Raw genomic sequence first — 21,889 nt, 5'->3', positions numbered from 1 at the left:
CTAAGACGTCTTGAATATAAGTCAAGTAGGGCTCAGTGGACGTCTGTGTACGGACAGCCAATTGCTTTCGGGCATCAAGTTGTTGACCAAACGGGTTGCCAAAAAGGTCGCAGAGCTGTTGCTTAAACATTTCCCAGCTTGTGATTTCGTGCTCGTGGGTCTCAAACCAGGTGCGAGGGGTCTTGTCAAGATAGAAAATGACATTCGCAAGCATAACGGTTGGGTCCCAGCCATATTGCTTGCTGATGCGCTCGTACATGCTAAGCCACTTGTCCACATTCACGTTGTCCTCTCCAGTAAAGGTACCGGGATCACGGGGTTGCGTTAGGGCGACGTACCGGGTTGCTGTCGTTGCCGAGGTAGGTGGCGAAGCCGTATCCTCACCCGGAGCCATGGTAGCAGACTTAAGGAGGCGTCCACTGCGTAGCTCCGTTGTCAGAAGAGCACCCAGCACCTCCACCAAAATGTTACGTGGAAAATAACAGTTGTCGGTCCGCAGCCACAACGCAGCTCACTGACAACGTCCACTTCTTTTCTCTCAGTCTGAGGCACCTTACTTGGGTATGCCCCACTATGCCCTCTTTCAGTCAGACGAAATCACGTAACAATATTATGTCGCACATTTTCACTGAAAATTTAATCTTTTTTACATTGTTTTCAGCGTTTGTGTGGCATTTTAGTGACCGACGAAAGGCAGTGGCAATTTTTCTAAAAAAAAAAAAAAAACATGCTTGTCCCATTAACCAACCCTTGGTTGTAGCACCGTAATGCACATAATCTATTGATGAAAGCTTTGTGCTGAACTCTTGCATAAGATTTTTGATGGGGCAAGAACATGTGCGTACACGTGGTAAACGCAGTGTAGCGCAAAGCGCCATCAGCCACTAAGCTCTCCTGACTAGACTTATCGACTGTCTCACATTTCATGGGGAACAGAATGGGAGAGGAAAAAAAATCATACGAGAGAAAAAAAAATCATACGCGTATAAGGTGCGAACGAATCGCACAGATATGCGGGCTTTCTGAGATCTTTCTCTCTCTCTCATTTTTGTAGTATGCAGATGACAAAGATGTAAAGAAGTAGTTCAGTCGCACTACAGCAGTGGGTAGGAGGTGGAACACAAGCAAACTGTGTACAAAGAACACAGCAAAAGCGTGATTTAGTGCGAAAGCATGAAGTCGCCCAGGGCGAGCATCCCTATGAAAGAGAGAATGTGCTTTACTCGTGGGTAATGTTAACGTTGCATAGGCATTGTGCACCGATTCAGTAGTAAAGAGCGTAGATAATAACACTAAACTGTAGTCAACACATTTTATCTGCCGACAATCGGCTCAGACTGCACGCAATGAAGCGCCGCTGCGCGTATTTGTAGACACGCCGCTGACCGCCTATCCACTCTTTCGCGGGATGGTGCTGCCACCTATAGCCTGATCTCGCCGTGAATACCGCCGCTGTTCAGCAAGCATGGGCGCCGCCATTGCTCGATAGCGATGGCAATGAGACTGCCCCAACTGCCCTGCTTTTGCCACTGGCTTGCTTTTGAGTCGCAGACGATCCGAAGCTGAAGTTCAGTTGCTCAGTTCATGGTTTCCTTCATGTAGCTGCTGAGCACAACCATGGAACGATGCCTCTTCCGATTCCGATGCTTATCATTATGTTCGTGCTAGGCCAGTGCGGTAACTAATCACAGTGGCTGTTCATCCACATTATCAACAAAGTCAGCTAGCCACGAGTGATGGATGATAAGAATGGCATAGAATAATGCAAAAGTCGCCGCTCCACGATACCCTGCCTCCATTTCGGCGTTGTCAGATACTTTTGACGGCGAACAGCTGCTTGTGTTAACGTGTTAATGCAATTGTTTGGTTAGTTTACGAAGGCAGTTTTAGGCGTTGTTTCAGCGTACTTTTCACCATGGCCTCGCTATGCTTGGGTGAGCATCACGTCGTGACACTGCTGGGAAAGAATACGAAGCAGCGGATATTTTTTGAATTTTGAGAATAAACGTTCTTTTGTTTTACTAGCTGAGATCAGCTATATTTTTTCGATTTCACTGCAACGAAATTTTTTCGCACCTCGTCAGTTTCGTTGTAGCGGGGTTCGACTGTAGTGGGAGTTTTGGCGTGCACAACATTCAAATATCACAAAAGGGTCAATGGAATATCGGTATGGGGAATGCACACCAGCGAAAAAGCAGAATACATTCTATGCTTTCCAGGTTCTTCCTTGCGCCCCCAGATGGCTCTACCTATCTGGCCTATCTGACGGTTACGGTGGCAGTAACACCCAGTATTGCACGTATGCAAAGAAGTCTATGGACGAAATTAAATTCTCTATTAATGATATTTGTGTGTTAGCGAAGATACTGTATAATTTCATTACCTCGAAGTCACTGGGGCTGCTAGAAATCTTTGAATTAAGCGTGTTTTCAAATTAACAGGAGATACAAAAAGTGGGATGGAAGGAACTTTGAATTATTCGAAGTAATCAGGGCTGGTCATTTGCTGTGCCGGTTAGTTTGCGGCTTCAAGAATTATGCTATCCAGCAGCACCTGGTCCTAATTTTGCCGCAAACATGGCGGAATAGCAGGTCCCCCTGCTGCCATTAAAGAAAACAACTGTCGTAATCAATTAAAATGCGCCCCTGCAGAAAACAAGACATGCTTTACTGCAACACAGTAGTGACACACAGGCAGTATGTTGCTTGCTCCTCTCGGAGTCTGCAAGTCACAATGCGACCATTTGCTCTTTTTTTCTGGTAAAACAAAGAATTTAGTAATGATCAGTGGGACCAGATTCGCAATAGTTTTAGCTGGAAAACAGGATCATTCAAGCTTTAGAACTTAGTCTTCGAACTTGTGTTGCAGGCAAGGGCTCCACCAGCATAACAAGTACGCAAATGGTGAAGCAACCGGCGATTGGAGGTTCGAATACATCCTAAATTCTGCCAAACTGGCCTTTATTAGTTTCTTTGAAATCCCAGAAAGAATCCGTAAATCATGACGCGCTGATGTTGTGAGACATATGCTACACGCTGACCACGCGTCGTTGTGTCGCAGTGAAGCACATTTTGCTTTCCACATGTGCGCTTTTTGGTTGACAACGAAACCCCCCCCCCCCCTTCGCTAAAATTAGCGAGGGTGGGACGCTTCAACTGCCACTCATTTGTATCGCTACGTTGCATTGCCTTGTGGCTTCTAAGGGCCGTTGTTTCTGTGGATTTGTGGCTAAATCAGGATTGGGAATTGGCTCATTGCTCCCAACGTTTTCGAATGAACCGGACACGTGCTGACCGCCGCTCCAAATTATCCGCTCAGATTAAAATCACAAAATACAGGACCGGGAAATATTTAAAATTAAGTGAGATTTCGAAATAACAGAGTCGGAATTAATAGGGTTGTATTTTATTTATTTATATGCGACTCCACTTTGATAGCTTGCGGCCGTGTTGGCTTGTAACATACATGTAATGAAAAGACACACTCATTGCACTAATTCTGCACTTTCAACCAGATGACAGCAGCTCACAACGGTTCCCAAACATGCTGACTGACGAGCACCCATTGAATCGTGCTCTTTTCTTTCACCCTTTCTCTTATAGGTAGTTTGCGTTTTGTACATTCGTGAAATCATTCAAAGCAGTGCCATGAAGATCAGACATGAAGAGAGAGCATTTCCAGGCGATAGCGTCACGATAAGAAAGCTCAGATCGTAGACATCATCGCTATGTGTGGAATGTTATTACACCGAACATGTAGCACTAGTGTTGATGTCTCAGAGCACTCAATTTTCTATTGTGATTTTGTACGCTGCCGTTGAAAAATGATGACTTCCACACAACAGATGCCATTCAAATTTTGCCAAGAGGGCCTATGCATACCGAGCGATCGAATGCAGGACATATTTCGATTTTAAACGTTAGTGTCAGGGCCCCTTTAAAGGCGTCCCGCATCCCAAATTTAATGCATTCTTCGTTTCTGTGTTTGCTTTCTTTATGGCCTTCTGATGCTGCTTACACTAAGGAGTGCTGAGGTAGGTTTGCTAGAGAAGCTTGGCCTAGGAAGTGACCGGAAAGGAGTGGGACATTCTCCACTGCCGTCGTGCACAGAGATGCTACAGCTGGGGTCGTCGACTATATGACGGCGGTGCGAAAATGACACTCGAGGCAGTTCGTCAACAAGCGAGGGTTTATTAGCCCCAGATACAGTATAGTGCCACAATTACGAGCTAGCTTGTGGACCAAGAGGGAAACTCCCACAAGAGCGGCTGAGTGTATGCTTGCCTGCAAGCGCTATGGCTATCACACAAAAGGCACAGATGAGAAGCCACTTGCTAGAGCAGCATGTCTACCTATGGTGCAGACCTGCGAGCACCTATTCCAGCGAGCGACTGCCAGGTGGAAGCAAGTTGGGTTGGAGATTGTCGCTTGCGGTCATTAAAGATAGGTCAAGCTCAGTGACGTGCACTAGCGTGACGCGAAGGCAGGCATTTTCTGGGCATATGCAGAGAAGACCATGCATGATTTCCATCAGACAGAAAGGCTTGGCTCGAAGCTATGGTGGCCATGTCATTGATTAACGGTGGTTGCCAGTGCTCAAGCAGCATTGGGGAAGGGGGAAGGGATGAGCTGCCAAAGGGGAGGGCGCGCTCGATTCTCACTGGAGAGAGCTTAAATCAGTGTCATGTTACTTTAATTTGCTCCTGAAATGATTTTATCTTGTTGACTGCAGTGTTATAGTACAGTAATGCTTCTTAGGTACAGGATGTGCTGAAAAAGCATGTGATTTATGCTGTTCCCTTTGGTGGGTAGGCACTACAGTCATGTTGTATGATTGGTAATTCATCATATATAGCCACTGCATTTAACATAAAGTACTATAAGCTTTAATTTTAATAGTAGAGCTGTGCGAACAGCAAAATTTTGAATGCCAAGTGAATTCAAATATTGCTCGACTATTTGTTTTTTATTTTTCAAATACTTTGAAGTGAAACTACAGAAAAAAAGTTTACTAATGATCCTTAAGATATTCCTTTGAGATAGGAATATGGAAGATATCCTTTTGGCTAGGTTGATTGAGTGCTAGAAGGATGGTGTGTCTTAGTTGTTTTACCAAGGATGCGGCAATGCAGTACCCGAATTGTATTTATTTACATAATTTGGTGCAATCAATGTGGTGCTGACGACACTTTACACATGAAAAAAAAAAAAAAGACGCTATTTCCTCCACCTCTACCCTCTTCAGCATCTGTGGAAGGCTAACTGTGGAAGCCCATCTGTGGAAGCCTATCTGTGGAAGCCCAACACAACTTAGCAGACAAGGGTTTGCTCTCTTCGAATTCGAAGTTGCTAATCTGCCCTGTAGACATCAATGTGTAAAAGGATCTGAAATTTTGGATGTTGAAAGCCTTCGTCCGATTTTTTCACACATTCTAGTTTGAAATGGCATCAATTAAAGCCCCCACCTCTGCTACGTAGGGTCAAACCACTGCTTTCATGAGTTACATAGTTGTAGCAGAGCCCTAAAGTCAGCTTTGCTGCTATATTAAGATTGATGCGGTGAAACATATAAAAACTATGAAGGGGCCATTGTAATGGTGCAGTGCATCTATATGTTGAACCAGTCTGGAAAATGCCTGTTTATACCTGTTCTACCAAAATAGCGAAGAATGTCTGGTGCCCTGGAAGCAGATTTCTCGTGTGCTTATGAACATAACGATTTTGCAACCATGGTTAAGTGCAAGAGAGGTTGTTGAAATTGGTACAAACATGTGTAGTTCAGTATATGTACCTGTTATGTTATGCTTCTCTGTTTATGTTTAAGGCTGGATTATCAACATGAGATTGGTATGTCAGACTGCAGCAATGCAGTATTCTTTAGTGCACTTATGAGTAATTTTTGCTGATGGTGCATATGTGCGGGTCAACAGATGAGGTTAAAATTGCAGCTTCTGGATGAGATGTTGGACAATGGCTTCCCACTTGCGACAGAGTCCAACATCTTGAAGGAACTGATCAAGCCGCCAAACATCTTGAGAACCCTCGCCAACACTGTCACGGGTCGGACAAAGTAAGTTGGGCGACAATCGATTTCAGTGTGGTAGTGGCAGAGTTGCCATATTTATAATACGCTAGTTCTTGTGGTAAAATGCCTCTCAAACTGTGAATGTGTGCAAGTCTGAATTTTTTCCGGCACTTTTTGCCTTTATCATGTGTTATGATGACATAGCAGGCAGTGAAGTATAAGTTAGGAATGGTTGAATAATAAATTTGAGGATCAAAGTGAATAGTGACTTGGTTAAATATCTTTTAATCGAATAGTATAGCCACTTGGCTAAATGTTTTTTAATCAAATAGCAAATGTCACATAGTTACAATGAAAAGTGATCATTTTGGTCATGAGCCAACGAATTGGCACGATATTTTAAAGAATTGGAACCAGGCGTGGTGTGAATGTCATTTTTTGGTTCAAAGGGAAGTGGAAGTCATTTTGCAGTAGGATGCAAGTTAGCAGTAGGATGCAAGTTATTAGCAATGAAATGTGTTAGGTTTCTGTTAGGTTTCAAAGTTTACAATACTTAGCACATGCAAGCCTGCATAAGGAAATTTTAAACTACAAAAACAATTAATTGAGGGGAAAGTAATATGTACTATTCTCACGGATTCAAAACGAGGCATCAATTTTTTTATTACTTACAACTGGTATGCTCAGTTTCTCAAGATAATCATGCCATGTCACTACAAATATGGTCTGCAAATATAATGCTTGCTCTGATATACGGCTCCACCTAAACTTATGCTCATATAGGTAGAATACTGAGAAAACAAAATAATGTGTGTTATTAGCCCTAAATTATTCTGTTTCAATCTGTAAGTACTGTACATTCATTAAGCTTGGTGTGTAGCTTCACAGCAATGTTGGTTTCCTTTGGAGAGGTGGTTTTGTGGCAGGGTGCCCCAATGCTACAGTGAAAACGCCTATACAGAGGAGTGACATGCTGTCAGAGGTACATCTGTTGCTTTCTTTTTCATAACGAATATTTGTGTTGAAGCAAAGTTGAATACCGCATAATGTTCATTTGAATATTTGAACTGTTTGAGCATTCTCTTTGCCTAATATGGAAATTAAGTAACAACTAGGTGGGAGCATAAAGGGCTTAATTTTGAACCTTTTCATTACACAGAAAAATGTCTGTTACTCACTGTAAAACTGACTACATACCTAAGCAACTATAGCTAATCAGAGTTCTATTACTCTAGAGTTGAAATTTAACCATTGTCTTCGAGTAGCATGTCCCCTAAAACAGGTGCACAAAACGCTTTTACCTGTTTTCAAGAAGCACTGCATTGGCTGATTCCGAGTTTTATGCCTCACAGAGAAAGAAAAGGTGGATATTGCAGTTTTCTTGTACACAACTAGAAAGAAACAGACACGCAAATACCACGCACAGATGTGAGACGATTGGCTGGCACAGATGAGATGATTTGCCATTTCCATGAAAAGGTACTGCTGTGATGTGCCTTCATTCATGTTTCATCGCTTTATTTTTACAAGGAACTTTCAGTCTGATGCAACAGAGTGGTCACATTTCCCGTGTGTTGGGCAGTCAGTTGGAATTTAACATGGATACCTCAAATTACATGCAATGCAACATTTGTGATTTCCATAAAGTTTTGAGAACTGCAACTTTCCCATATGAACAGCTTCCCTCAAGTTAATAAAAAAAAAGGTAATCAATGAGTTTTGGTTGATTAGCAACTTTAATGCTGTTTTAGCTGTGGCAAAGTATTTCTGCTTCAACATAGCGTTTGTAGGAGCCTGGCTATTGTTTTTTTTTTTTTTCTTAATCTAGATTGTACATCTCACCTCCCAAAAAAGGATAAACAGCCTATAAAACACTGGCCCTCTTGTTTAAGTATGTTGAAAAAACCAGATTTGTTCATTGGCAAGTTATCAGTCATCTTCTGGGGGTAATCCACGGGATTATTGTTTGGCTAAAGTCTGTGTTCTTACTTTGTTCAGCCTAAGCAGCACCCTGCCCACTGGTCAGCTCTCAAACATCCCGTGGCGTCGCACGGGGGTTAAGTACGCCAACAACGAGGCTTATTTCGATGTCGTCGAAGAGGTGGATGCCATTATTGACAAGAGTGGTTCTGTCATCTCTGCCGAGATCCAGGGATATGTAAGTCAGAAGCATCAGCATGCTTCCCCTTTTAACCCTTTAAGGGTCTGATTTTTTTCGAAATGGCAGTCCAGAAATGTATATTTTTCTTATTGCTGAATAAATTCTTCAGATGATTCTATTTATGAAAAAATTCTCTAGAATTCTATTTGTGACCATAATGTGACAAACAAATAATTTTGGTTGTTGCATACCCGTGGTTTATTCGTAGTAACATCAAGCAATTCCCTTAAAAAAAGCTTTTGTGATTTTTCATAAATAATACTATGCATTATAATAAACATAATAAAAAAACTAAGTGTACCAGAGCACCTTTCCTTTGAAAGTTGTTTTTGCTCCAACACTAAATACTAGAGCATAGCGCTTTTAGTCGCAGTGGGTACAAATGGAGACACACACTTTAATGGCACGTCACATACCACTTGTTTGATCAAATGATTTGAAACTTAATGTGCACATTTGAGCAGGCCTCCTGAGGGGACTACTGGCGCATTTAACATCATTGTGACATTGTGCTGGTGTATTGCTGCAGAGGATGATGTTGCTGGATTTACTACCATGTTCGATGATTGTTCGATGTGACGCATTCCAAGACCAACGTGAAAAGTATTTTTTGCTTCTCTCAAAACAAATGCAGCCAAAAAACAAGCTGTATTTATTTCGAGCTTAATAGTAGTAGATTCTTTTTATGCAAGTACCGAAGCTGACTGGTGGTAGAATAATTACATAATTAGTTAAACACTCAATAAATTTAAATACTAAAACTCACGCGACACAACGCTGTTCTTCATTTTGTTACTTGGAATGTTATACAGAGCACCTAAGAATTGTGCCACGCGAATTGGACATGTTTCTGACAGCACATCACAATTCCTGACTGAAGGGGATAGTCACCTTTGATCCGATCCAGGTTCTTGTGCCGCGCACGCCTTTGAAATGTAGCTCCTTCATCATTATCCGAGTCTGAACTCGTAATTAAATTTTTGCTGACAAACTCAAATCCAATGAATTAGATTCTGATTTAATACGAGGACAATAATCCACATAGAAAAAATTCGCCCCTCGACTCCCAAGCACCAGAGCAACTGGCGTGCACTTCTGCAGCGTAAGCGAACTGCGTGAGTGAGGGCACAGAAGAAAACTTTGCTTTTGTGTGCCCATCCAAAAAAGGAAAATGAGTAATACTGGTGTCACACGAGCATTTTTAATCGTGATCAGTGCCGATCCGGATTAACCACGATCTGGATTAGGTGCTGTTACAAGGTCACTTTGAGTCGGGATCAGGTTCGATCGGGATCAAGACTATCGCGATTCGTGCGTCGTGGTCTGGCTGAGAGATCGCAATTTTGGGTCATCTGCACCCTCTGGCCGAGCTTGTTGAAAGCGAAAGAAACAAAAAAATCAAGCATAGTTTTGTAAAAACAGATTTTGAAAGCTAAATATTTATTTATAGAAGAAATTCTAAACTGTTTCAATTAGCAAAATATCTGTATATATGCACATTTTAGCATTCGTATTGACTGCATGCAGTTATGGGAGAAGCAGACGATAAGCAGCCGACAAGTTCAACTCTCGCATCGTCAGAGCAGTTTGAGCACCTCAAAGCAAATTGATTATGAGTGTCGCCAGCTTTTCGACTACGTCGCAGCGTACGCGGACTTTGTAGTCGGAAGAAGAGACCTTTACAGTAATTAACTGCTGGCAAGAGCAACTGGGCGACTTGAGGCGCCAGAAGTGAAACTGTGGCGTGTACAACAAGATTGCCGTTTCGCTGCGACTGGACGGCTACGAGCAGGTGCCATCAGAAATAAAAGGGAAGATTAAGATTCTCGCACAGAAATACAGGTAAGCACAAAAAAAGTTCTACCGAATAATGGACTTATGAAATTACTTTTGTAGTGGATCACAAAGTTTTTGACGTTAGAGCGGTTCTTGTACGAATAACATATTGCTGACAAATGGCTCTGTTGAAATATCGTAAGCTGAGTTTTGTCAGTGACACGTTTTACAGCACACAAGTGCCACCTAATGCATTTCATCTGATCTAAGCTCGAACCGGATTAGCTTGGGCAGTGTAGCAGCGGCTATAAACTTCATCGCGATCAAGAAAAACCGATCTGGATCATCCTTATCATGATTAAAAGTGCCCATGTGACACCGGTATAAGAAAGCTATAATAATCCTTCGTCTTATCGCCGATGAGTTAGTTTTCCCGAGTCTTCGAAACAAAAAACACAACCACGGCTACAGCATTTGTGTAATCTAGCGCCGCATGTAAACCTATGTAACTGCGCCTCGGGGATCAATAAAGGAGAGTCGCAAGCATACAATTTGAGAGATAAGAATGGGACAGCCATCACCTTTGCGGACGCGAAAAGCGTTGACCACCCGAATGACGAAACTGGAACCATCTGCACCACGTGCACATCTTTGGATGCAATAGCAAAAGCTACTGCACCGCTTCGGAGTGCAAGAAAAGAAAAAGAGAGGAGAGACATCGGTGCGTGAAAAAATTTCACGTACATTTTCCCGAAGTCTGACACCACATACCAAGTTAGAGAAATGATAGAAAAAGGTGTGCATTTTAAACAGGCAGGCAACCTGTATGGCGTCAACTTTTTAGTCCATGTTAGGTGGTGACGTACATGTACGGCAGAAACCCTCAGAGGGTTAAACCTTTCACTAATGGGTGTTTTTAGCCAATATGTACTTCCTGTGTCGGCTTGGTTTCAACAATATTATGGAAGTTTTAAATGCCGAGAAACGACACATGGTAGGTAACAAGACATGTTGATGAGGGTCAAAAGTACAGATACTAATGGAAAGGGTATACAACAGCTTTGTTGCCAATAGTAGCAAGCGAATACATGAAAAAAAGAAACTGCAACCTTGCAGCAGATGTAAAACAACTCCCCCCCCCCCCCCCCTCCTTCACCTAAGAGTGGACGTGGTTGCTTCGTATGCTTCAGTATACGTGCTATAACAGGGAAAGGCGAGTAGTGTGAAAATGCGGGCTTCTAAATATGGATCTACAGATGGCAGTACTGGCAAATTTACGTTAAATCACGCCAACTTTGCGCCACTGCAAAACTTTTTGAATGCACTAGGGAGAATGTAGGAGCACATCAGTTAACAGTGAAATACAGTTGAATCTCGAAAATTCGAACTCGAAGGGGCCTGAAAATTTGTTTGAATTAAAAGAAGTTTGAATTAATGAAAGCTAAATACATGGAGGGCTCTCCATGCAGTGGCGCATGTGCATTGAGCTAACACATGAGGGGGGAAGTTTCAGAAGACTTCCATTTATTCACAAATCACAGGAGATCTGTTATTAATTGAAGTAATCAGTGATGCGCGTCTGCACACGTTTCCCTTGCCGTGAGTCAATCTATTTCGCACGCAGCTTGCAAAGCATTTCTACTTCGGCTTCAGCATTCTCCTGGCAAGAGAAGTTGCACGCGGAAATGTGCCATTGTCAGATAGGAAGGAGACGCGGTGCGAAGTGCTTTGTCCCAGAGTTTCAAGTAAGTCATCAATCCATCATCATCTGTATGTCTATCCTGGCACTTCCCCTCTCCCCCCCCCCCCCCCCCCGCGCCGACACTTTCTAAAGACAACAACGACTGTGTAGCAGAGAGCCGCAGCATGGCCAGCACAGTACGAGAAAGGAGGAGCGTCTCCACGCGGCGAGAAGCAGATCGGCATTTGAGAGAAAACCAACACTCCACAGCAGCTTTTTTTTTCTTGCTCTCTTCGGGCGCGTTGTTGAAAGGAGAAGGGTTACATAGCAGGGATGGGAAAGGGGGAAGCGTGAAACCGGCGCGTGAGAGACTCCCCTTCCTTAAGGCGCAGAGCCGTGCTCCCGTAAGAGGCAAGGGCTGCAGAAGATAGTGCCTTTTTCTTTTTCTTCAACCACACATTCATTCAACCCAGCGGCAGCGTTCTTTTTTTTTCCTCTCTCTCTTCACGCATGGCCCTGCAAGGAGAAGGGTCTTTAGGGGGCAGGGACGGGAAAAGGAGAGGCGTGACACGGATGCGTCGCAGATCAACATTTGAGAGAGACCAAACCTTCCACCGCAGCCTTTTCTTTCGTTTTCATTTCCTTCACGCGCTGTGTTGAGGTGTCGTGGAATAGGGCGGGAAGCTGAGAGCATTTTCGGAGCGCGATATGTTCGAATTAACCATCGGAAGTGCTTGCGCATTCGAATTACCGGGCGTTTTAGCCCATTGAAATACACATAGCTTTGACGGGACATTATCGGGAATTCAAATTACCAAAAGTTCGAATTAAGCGTGTTTGAATTAATTAGATTCGACTGTAGTTTATGAGCTGTGCTGTGTGCACTTACTCATGGGCAACCTTATCCTATGGTAAATAAATGATGCAAACCTCACTAGCTTACATTGGAGCGTGAATCTCTACTTTGAATTTTTTGGGAACGTTCAGTGAGCTTCAATTCGACAAAAGCGAAAAATAGGACTCTATACAGGATGAAGAAACAAGTGAGAGAGTTTCTGAAGTCCTCACTTCTTATTTGCAATAGAAATTCTGTATTATTATGGGCATTTTTTTCCCCCAACACCGATAACACTGGTAAGTTGTCAGTCACAATCTGGAAATGCTTGCCCCATGCGCTCCAGCCCTTCCTCATTCATTGGGGAATTTATTTTACATGAGGGGGTTCCCAGGTTAACCATGACATCATGCTCTTTTCAGATTCTAGAGGCTAGTTGCTGGTCATGAATTTTTCCTTTCTTGGCAAACTATTGAGCATTAGCTCTGTCTCTTGCACATTCTTTAGTAAACCGTGGGGTTTGGGATATTCTGTGTTAATCTTTATTATTTCTTCCCAATCCAATTGTTTGAATACTTCTGAGCATGCTGCAAACAGCTTTGGAGAAATTCTGTTTTCTTGCTTGACCACTTGCCCAAACAGCACTTTTCTTGCTTTTCATGTGGTAGCTGTGGAGTCTTTGTAGATGCTGGTTAAGCTGTTCTCATGGATTTCAAGCACCTTTGCAATGTAGTGCTTTCTGAAACTGCTTGTATTTCTACCAAATTCCGGACCATTCCGGACCAAAATCGAATATTGCGCTTAAAATTTCTTTTCCAGTTAATAAAAGGTCACTGTGCAGTTGACACATCACATATCGTTCACTTTTCATCGGGTTACGGAACAAGACAGAGACACAATCTTACTATCTCTCCATTGATGCAACGAGCAAATTGTTTCAAATATTCTTTTTTTTTCGAGGACTATCGTGGATTGGAACAATTTACATAACGATGTTGTTACCCTAAATACATTGTCTGCATTTGAAGAGTCACTGCAGAAATGATTGTTATCTATGTTTGTACCTTGCTTTTTGTAGATTCTCTTGTCTCGAAGAATCCCTGTAGCTATCAGTTACATAAGTTTGTATTACATTTGTTTTTTGATTGTTTGTTTGCCTGTTTCCACTGATGTTTATGTTTATGTTTTGTACCACCCCTGCTATGACCTTGTAAAAGATCGCAGTACCAATAAATAAATAAATAAAAAATTCAGTGGCTCACTTAGTAAATTCGTTGTAGGCTCTTACTCAACTGTTGCTATGAGTGGTTTAGGGGCCCATGACACGAATGTTTTTATTGAATTTAGTTTTTTTGAGAACACGACTGCTTTGTGAGAGCATATTGCAAAATTGACTGAACTAAAACTATTTTAGTTGGTGCTCTTTCGTTCATTATTATTGGTCACAGTTGAAGTATTTAGTATTTTATTTGCTTTGATGCCATGTAATTTCAAAAGCTTAACAGACTTTCTCTTCAATTTGAGATATTGCAGGCATAGGGGGCTCTTGTAGGAGTAACTTGATTGTAAGGATGGAAATTTGCCTGAGAGCAGTCTCTTTTCAGGGCATGATAATGGTGCATGTGATATTGTATGACAGGTAATCTGATATATACAGTAGACTCTCAGTAAATGGAACCTGAAGGGACCAGGAAAATATGTTCCATTTAACAGGAGTTCCGTTTACTGAGAGGTGAACATAGATGCAGAATACAAGCACGAAACCATGCATTACAGAGGCGATGGTTCCGTTTAACAGATTTCTGTTTTCTGAGAGTCTACTGTAATTAGGCAGGTATGACAATCCAGCTAGCCTTACACGCTGTCTAATCATCGGTGAAATAATTTCTGGGTAAGACATCGTATGGTGCTTCCTGCATCTGTGTGACTTGTAGTTTGTGAAAGACCTGCTAGGTGGCCACATGTTTTTTATCAAGTATGTCTGCATGCTGTGTATAAATAGTACAGGACGAATTAACATACCTTTATGCAGAAGAGAGTTGTTCAGTAGTTGCCTTCCTCTTTGTTCAAGAGTTTTGTCGGTGTTGTTGTGTTGAGGGTGTTTATTCTGGCCACTTTCTTCAAGTTTTCATGGCAAAATGTTTTACCTTTTAGATACATAATAACTGCAGTAGACTTTCACTAAATAGAAGTCTCTTAAATGGAATTGCTATGGCCTCTGATATGATTGATTGCGTACTCGAATTCTGCACCCCTGTTTGTCTCTCAGTAAATGAAGCTCCTGGTAAAGGAAACACATTTTTCTGGTCCTTTCGGGTTTTATTTCTTGAGTGCCTATTGTACTTTACTTGGTGCCTTTGTTGGCCATGCAGGTGGACTGTTGCATCAAGCTGAGCGGAATGCCCGACCTCAGTTTGACCTTTGTCAACCCACGCCTTTTTGATGATGTCAGCTTTCACCCTTGCGTTCGTTTTCGACGTTGGGAGGTGAGTGGAGTTGTAAGCTTGATTGCTTACACTTTTGTGGTTTCAGCTGCGGTCACGGCTGCTTTAGTAATTATACTCCGTTTCATTCATCAGGTGCAACACTATGGAAGGTGGGGAGACTTCTTGCGGTACATCCGCTCGCACCAAGAAATAGTTCAATTATTTTACTACCTATAAATGTTTTTTTTATTTTTAGTTTTTTCACCAAGTAATAAATTTAATTCTTTGTGTCTGAGAAATACAGAAACACTATTATGGTATACAGTCATCAATACGCTGTTCAGGATCATATTCTGGCCTCGGCAATTGATTCCGTCAACACGCAGCTGGAGCCCATCGAGGAGGCCATGTTTACGACTCAATTGAAGCGCGAGACGTGCGTAGTTCTACATCTTACTGACCGAACTTCATGCATAGCTTCCACAGCATTGCAACTGATGTACGAAACGGATGATAGTAAGGCATGAAGTGGCCTTACCTATCATGCAAGCTGTCGTACTGAAACCAGCCATCATGTCTTAGTGAATATGCATTTCAGTGCTGATTGGTATGATGTGGTGGTTTTGATTGACAACAACAGTGAATACATTCCATTGAAGGGATTATGTGAAAATTCTCTTGCTCCGATATTTTTGTGTACATTAAATGATTCACGAAGTTAGCATCAATTAGGACCATTTTTCAAGTATGACTTATTACATATACCATTTCTTGTAGGCTTATGAAGATGTCACAATTTTGATTGAAAGCTAAGTTGAACCAAGTGGTTGACAGTATCGAATAATTTTGAAGTGAATCCAGATAATAACAGAATTTCAATTTTAGTATACAAATTATAAGTGGTTGAATACTTTATGTGTTCTAATTCGCCATGCTAAGACCATGTAAGCCCTTAAGCTTGCTTTTAAACTTAATATATATAAGGGAAAGAAGTGTATACCTAAGGGCTCGTTTTTCCGTGTTTTGACACATTATTAATCAGATCTAACAGACAATAATGACAAGGAATATATAGGGAAAGTTATTAGAACCAATGTAATGTGAATAAAAAGACAGAAAAGTGAGTGAAGTATATATATATAAAAGTTGGGTGCAAGTAATGTGTGCACTTAACCTTGTAAGTAATTTTTCAATAGTGCAGATTTTCTCTGTATGGGTGGTTTCATGGCATAGCGGCCTCATGGCGCAGTGAAACCACCTTTTGAGGTGGATAACATGCAGTAAAATATGTCTATTCAGTTGTTTTGCATGCTTCGTAAGTGCAGGAATTTAAAGCTTGTGTTGGAGCAAACTCAATTACCATAATATTCGTTCAAATATTTGAAGCATTCCAGTATTTATGCAGACTCAATTTGTTGATTTTGGATGTCAAGTCGTATAATTTAAATAGGAATATCACAACTTTCGAATACGAGTATGTAGCTTCGAATGCCAATCAAATAATAAAAAGAGATGCAATTTTTTTCACCAGTAATATTTTAATCAATTATATACTTATATACAAAATAGTAAACTTGTTAGCTGTTCTAGTCTGTTATTATACAAACGAAAAAATCGCCATCAGCATATGATTGTGATAGTTGAGTTTGGGACTGTGATGTCTTGCATGTTCAGCAAACTTATTCACATGTTGAATAAACTTTTCTATGTGCTTTATACTTATAAAAACTTTATATAAAAAAATTGGCAGATCCCACGTACAGTTGGAATCCATGATATGCAAACCACGAGTGAGGAGGGTTGAACTGTCGCAATAAAATCAGCCCAATGTTACAAGACAGATGTAAATTATACCATACATGACGTCCATGTCATGATTATCCTGTTTCCACCTGTCATTTCTGTACGTCGTCTGTTCGCGTCACGTAATACCAAATTTGGTATATGTGAAGGTAGCAAAATGGCTGCAAGCACAATATGAGCGTAGCATATAGTCATGTTTTACATGGCACGCATGTTATGATTATTATGTTTAGATGAGTCATGTACCTTCGTCGTCCGTTCGCGTCACGTAATACGAAATTTGGTATGTGTAAGCTATAGAAATGGCCGTGAGCACGTAATGAGCATGGCATGTAGTCATGTTTTACATGACACGCATGTCATGATTATCCTGTTTAAACATGTCATTTACTTTCGTCGCCTGTTCACCTCACGTAATACCAAATTTGGTATATCTGAAGCTAGTGTAACTGCCATGAGCGCACAATGAGCATGGCATGTAGTCATGTTTTACATAGCACGCATGTTATGATGATCATGTTTGAACGAATCATTTAACTTTGTCGTCTATTCGCCTCGCGTAATACAGTAGAACACTGTTATATCGAACCCACATATATCGAATTTTGGGGTATATAGAAATCGCTAGATATCCCATTTAAATTACTTTGTAAAAGTATAGAAATTCACACGTTTATATCGAACGGTGTTTTTACCCACCTTCGAATATATCGAATGCTACGCGAGCTGGAAGGTGCGCTTCGGTGGCACCCCCCCCCCCCCCCCCCCCACAGCGATTTCTGCAGGAGCGCTGCTCGCGCATGAGTTGGAAAGTGCGTTTTGGCGCACGCAGTGCCTGGCGACCTCCACGCGCCACCATGCCTCCGCCAAAACCCGAAACGCTCGATAAAAAGATGAGGGCGAGAGGGCTCGGACTGCAAAATCTCTAACTTGCGGAATGCTTTTTTTTTTTTTTTTTCGTTTCTCTTTCTCTCATGCTTTCTCAGCGTACCCGTCCACTCGTAGAGCAGGAACGAAGGAGCAAACATCCTCCTCCTTTCGCCTTTTATTTTTTGTTGCTGTTTTGCAAGTTTTGACCACCCAACCACGGCTCGCGCCTCTTGCTGTTGCCCTCGCAGATGGCCATCGCTTCACGAGCGCCGTTTTGCTACCGGTGTCACGTGGCCTACGTACATTTAGGAATGCCTATGTACCACCGCATGTGCAGCATTTCTTTTTTACGTGCGTGGTGTGCAAAGCCGCTGCGGACTCCTTGAATCGTCGACTTCTCGTGTAGCTATGGCCAGCGTCAAGAAGCGCAAGACCCTTGACTTTGCGGCGAAGTTGAAGGTTATTCAGCTGTTGAGGCGGGCGAGAAATGTTCAACCATCGCGGACGTCTTCGGGATACCACGCAGCACACTGAGTACCGTATTTACTCGATTCTACCGCGCCCTCGATTGTAACGCGCACCCGGTTTTCATGACGAAAAAAAAAATTAAGACATTGATTGCAACGCGCACCCATTTTTCTCGTTGGCCCGCACGATCACACCACTCAGGAAAATGACTCCTTTCGGGAGCGTTTTCCATTTAAATATGAGGTACGGGGGAAGCTTGTGCCCATCTGACGTGTAACAGAGTATTGCTGTCACTGTAGTTTTACCGTGGACCGATGTCAGCACGCGAACTTGCTTCGCCCCCTTTTTCTCGACGTTTGTGGTGCCAGGCATGTCGAAGTAAAGAGGCGTCTGATCGGCATTCCCGATTTGCCCAAGCAGGTAGCCTTTGTTGTGCCGCAAGTTTAGGACAAACATCTGAAAACTGTTAAGCTTTTCTTCGTACTCCTCCGGCAAGTTTTGGCCCATGCCCGTTCGCTTTCAGAGGGGGAGCCTGTCATGTGCGCGCGTCAGCCGACGGCAATGTAGAAAAGGCACTCTACGCTTGGTTTTTAGAAGAGCATATGAAGAACATTCTGGTGGATGGCTCAATGCTGATCGCCAAGGCCACATAATTTGCCGCTGCACTCCATGAAACAACTTCGCTGCCAATAGCGGGTGTCTTCACCGATTTAGGCAGCGCTACAACATTGTTGGCAAAACCAGTTCTGGCGAAAGTGAAGCTGTCAGCCGCCAGGACATTCAGCTGTGAATGAAAAAGTAGTGGCCGGAAATCTCCATAAAGTTTTTTCTGGCGAGAGCTTCAATGTCTGGCGAGACGTGAAGATGGACACAGCCATTGATTGATTGATATGTGGGGCTTAACGTCCCAAAACTACCATATGATTAGAAGAAACACTGTAGTGGAAGGCTCCGGAAATTTCAACCACCTGGGGTTTTTTAACGTGCACCCAAATCTGAGTACACGGGCCTACAACATTTTCGTCTCGATCGGAAATGCAGCTGCCGCAGCTGGGATTCGATCCCGCGACCTGCGGGTCAGCAGCCGAGTACCTTAGCCGCTAGACCACCGCGGCGGGGCGACAGACATGGTGGTAAACTGCTTCCGCAAGGCAGGCTTCGAGATAGCGGAACTTATGGAAACCGGTGAAGGCAACGCCGGGCGCAGGTGACACGTTTCGCAAGTTGTCTCGCTTCCTGGCAGCAGTTCCACATGAAGTGTGTACAAATGACTTCGTGGAAGCGGACTGCAATGCCAGGACGACAGCTGATGGGACGAGGAGGATTGTCCAGACGAAATGCTGGCTACACGTGCGTACTCCACCGCTGAAGTGGCGGCCGCGCTCGGCATCATTCACTGTTGTATTGGCCACATGGAGGGAACCGGGCTGTCGCACCTGGACAGCCTTGATGAGATGGAGACTAGGGTCTTCAACATTTCGAAAACGAAGAAACAGGCCAAGATTAGCGTTTTCTTTTTCTTTTTTTCACGCAAATAAATTATTGCGGCGTGTGTGCGGGCTTAGTTGTCATTCTTGAATTCGTCCATTGTAGGTGATGATCCGCTACAGGTAAGCTCTCCGGGCTTTTATTCTTTGATATCGAATTTTTCATATATCGAACTGATTCGCGATCCCCTTCGACTTTCATATATCCATGTTCGACTGTATGACGTTGCCATCAACATTTTCTTTTTGTAAGTTTTCTTGATTATCGATAGTCTTGTCACAATGCGCATGGTGATTTTGGAATTGAGGAGGAGCAATTTTCTTATAATAAAAAAAATGTATGCGACTGTAGTGCCCCTCTAATATTGTTACACTGGCATCGCGCATGCGTGGCTGGGTGGGTGGGTAGACGGGCGGGCAAGCGGGTGGGTGGGTGGGTGGATGGGTAGGTAGGTAGGTAGGTTCAAGCTCGCCGAAGTTCGCTAACAAATGCTTCGCATTTAAAAGAATCTTTTGTACCTGCCATGATGACTAGTGAACATGAGGCCACTGGCTGGATTCCTGTAATTGCAGCTGTTTTCTGATGAGGTGAAATGTAGCTAGCAGTTCACAGCTGTGTACCTAAGTCTAAGCGATTACCGTATTTTCGCGCGTATAACCCGCACCAAAAACCCAAAAGTTTCAGTGGCAAAGTGTAGGTGCGGATAATATGCGGGGTTTTTCGTATAGTGCTGCTTCACAGCAATGCGTGTTGTGCTGTGAAGCCCCTTAACAGTGTAGCAAAGGCTACGGAGGCGGTTTCCGCAAATTCGTGTTGCTCCGTAAGTAGCATGGCAGCTTGCGGCCGATTTTGGTTTCGCTTGCTTGCATCATTGAAGCGTTTACAAAAAACATTTGGGGAGAGACAATACGATTGTTCAGTGTAAAATCTCACTGTCACACCAAAAGTATATTTTTTGGACGTTCGCGGCCGCTCAGTGACCCTCCACATGTTCCTACGTCATGGACGCCATGTTTACTTTTGGAAAGGTGGTGCTGTCTAAGAAAGTTCTATAATAAATACTGTAATTTTCATAATAAATAAAGCAGTATTTATTTCAGCAAGGCAAATGAGATATTATAGTACCTATAGAAATATTATCAGTAAATTAATGTACTACTTTTTGACGCGGTAGCAGGCATGCATTTCGGTTCTGTTGTTTTTAGGGTGCGGTTACAGTGTACTAGAAGGGGTAGTGCTGTCAAGTTGTCGCCGAGTGTGAGCACTCTTTACCTCGCTGATGCCGCTAGTTCTCCACATCTCGACCCGTTCGCCAAGCCTAAGTCGATCTGTTCTGTCACCATGAGTAGCGTACGGCGGCAGGCCTTCGCAGCACAGCAAAAGCTTAAGATCATCGCCGTCGCCGAGGAATTCGGAAATCGAGAAGCGGGAAGACTGCACGATGTGGACGAGTCCTGCGTGCGACTGTGGAGAAAGAAGAAAGAGAGCCTACAAGCCGCGCACCGCAACCGTAGGTCATTTCGTGGCCCCAAGACCAATGCCTACCCTGAGCTGGAGGCGGAGCTAGTAAAGTTCATCGAAGATTTGAGAAGCAGGGGTCACGCCGTATCGACCGAGATGGCCCAAGTGGAAGCGCGGCGGCTTTCGAGGGAGCTAGGCCTACCTCACGAGTTAGGCCTACCTCACGAGCCGCGGATGGCTGCACTACTTTATGAAGCGGCAAGGGCTCTCAATCACACGGCGGACTACAATATGTCAACGCTTGCTGGCTTCTTATGAGGAGAAGCTGCTCAAGTACCAGAGATATGTAATTGGCCTGCGAAAGCAGCACAATTACATTTTCTTGCAAATCGGCAATGTGGATGAAACTCCTGTTTATTTTGAAATGCCATTAGACACAACGATTGAGAAGACGGGCAGCAGTTCGGTGTGCATGCAGACCGGCGGGAACACGAAACTGCGCATCACAGTCTTGCTTTGGGCCCTCGCCAACGGCACGCAACTGCGACCGTACGTCATCTTGAAAAGGAAAACTCTACCAAAGGTTCATTTGCCTGCCGGTGTGGTGGTGCAGGCACACGAGAATGCGTGGATGAACAGTGACTTGTTCGTAGACTGGATCAAGACGGTATGGGAGAAGAGGCCCGGTGCGATGCTCGCAAAGAGGTCCATGCTCGTTCTTGACTCGTTCCACGGCCACACAACTGAGGAAGTGAAGGACCGCCTTTCACGCAACGGCACCGACTTAGTTGTTATACCCGGTGGAATGACGTCAATGTTGCAGCCTCTAGATGTGTCGCCTAACAAGCCCTTCAAAGCGCATGTCAAGCGCTATTATGCCGAGTGGATGGCCGAAG

The 21,889-nt window shown here is 43.3% G+C and overlaps 1 protein-coding gene across 5 annotated transcripts in view; it reads left to right on the top strand.

Moving 5' to 3' along the window:
* Positions 1–21,889, top strand: part of cm (AP-3 complex subunit carmine) — a 117,985-nt gene that overhangs the window by 20,584 nt on the left and 75,512 nt on the right. For all 5 annotated transcript variants that reach the window (XM_075880204.1, XM_075880203.1, XM_075880202.1 and 2 more), the window contains 3 exons: positions 5,948–6,069; positions 8,023–8,182; positions 14,850–14,963. In XM_075880204.1, coding sequence (XP_075736319.1) covers positions 5,948–6,069; positions 8,023–8,182; positions 14,850–14,963 — 396 coding nt within the window. The remainder of the gene's footprint in view (positions 1–5,947; positions 6,070–8,022; positions 8,183–14,849; positions 14,964–21,889) is intronic.

The sequence above is a fragment of the Rhipicephalus microplus genome, chromosome X (assembly GCF_043290135.1).
Source record: "Rhipicephalus microplus isolate Deutch F79 chromosome X, USDA_Rmic, whole genome shotgun sequence".
Classification (NCBI taxonomy): domain Eukaryota; kingdom Metazoa; phylum Arthropoda; class Arachnida; order Ixodida; family Ixodidae; genus Rhipicephalus; species Rhipicephalus microplus.
This window is presented reverse-complemented; position numbering and strand designations above follow the sequence as displayed.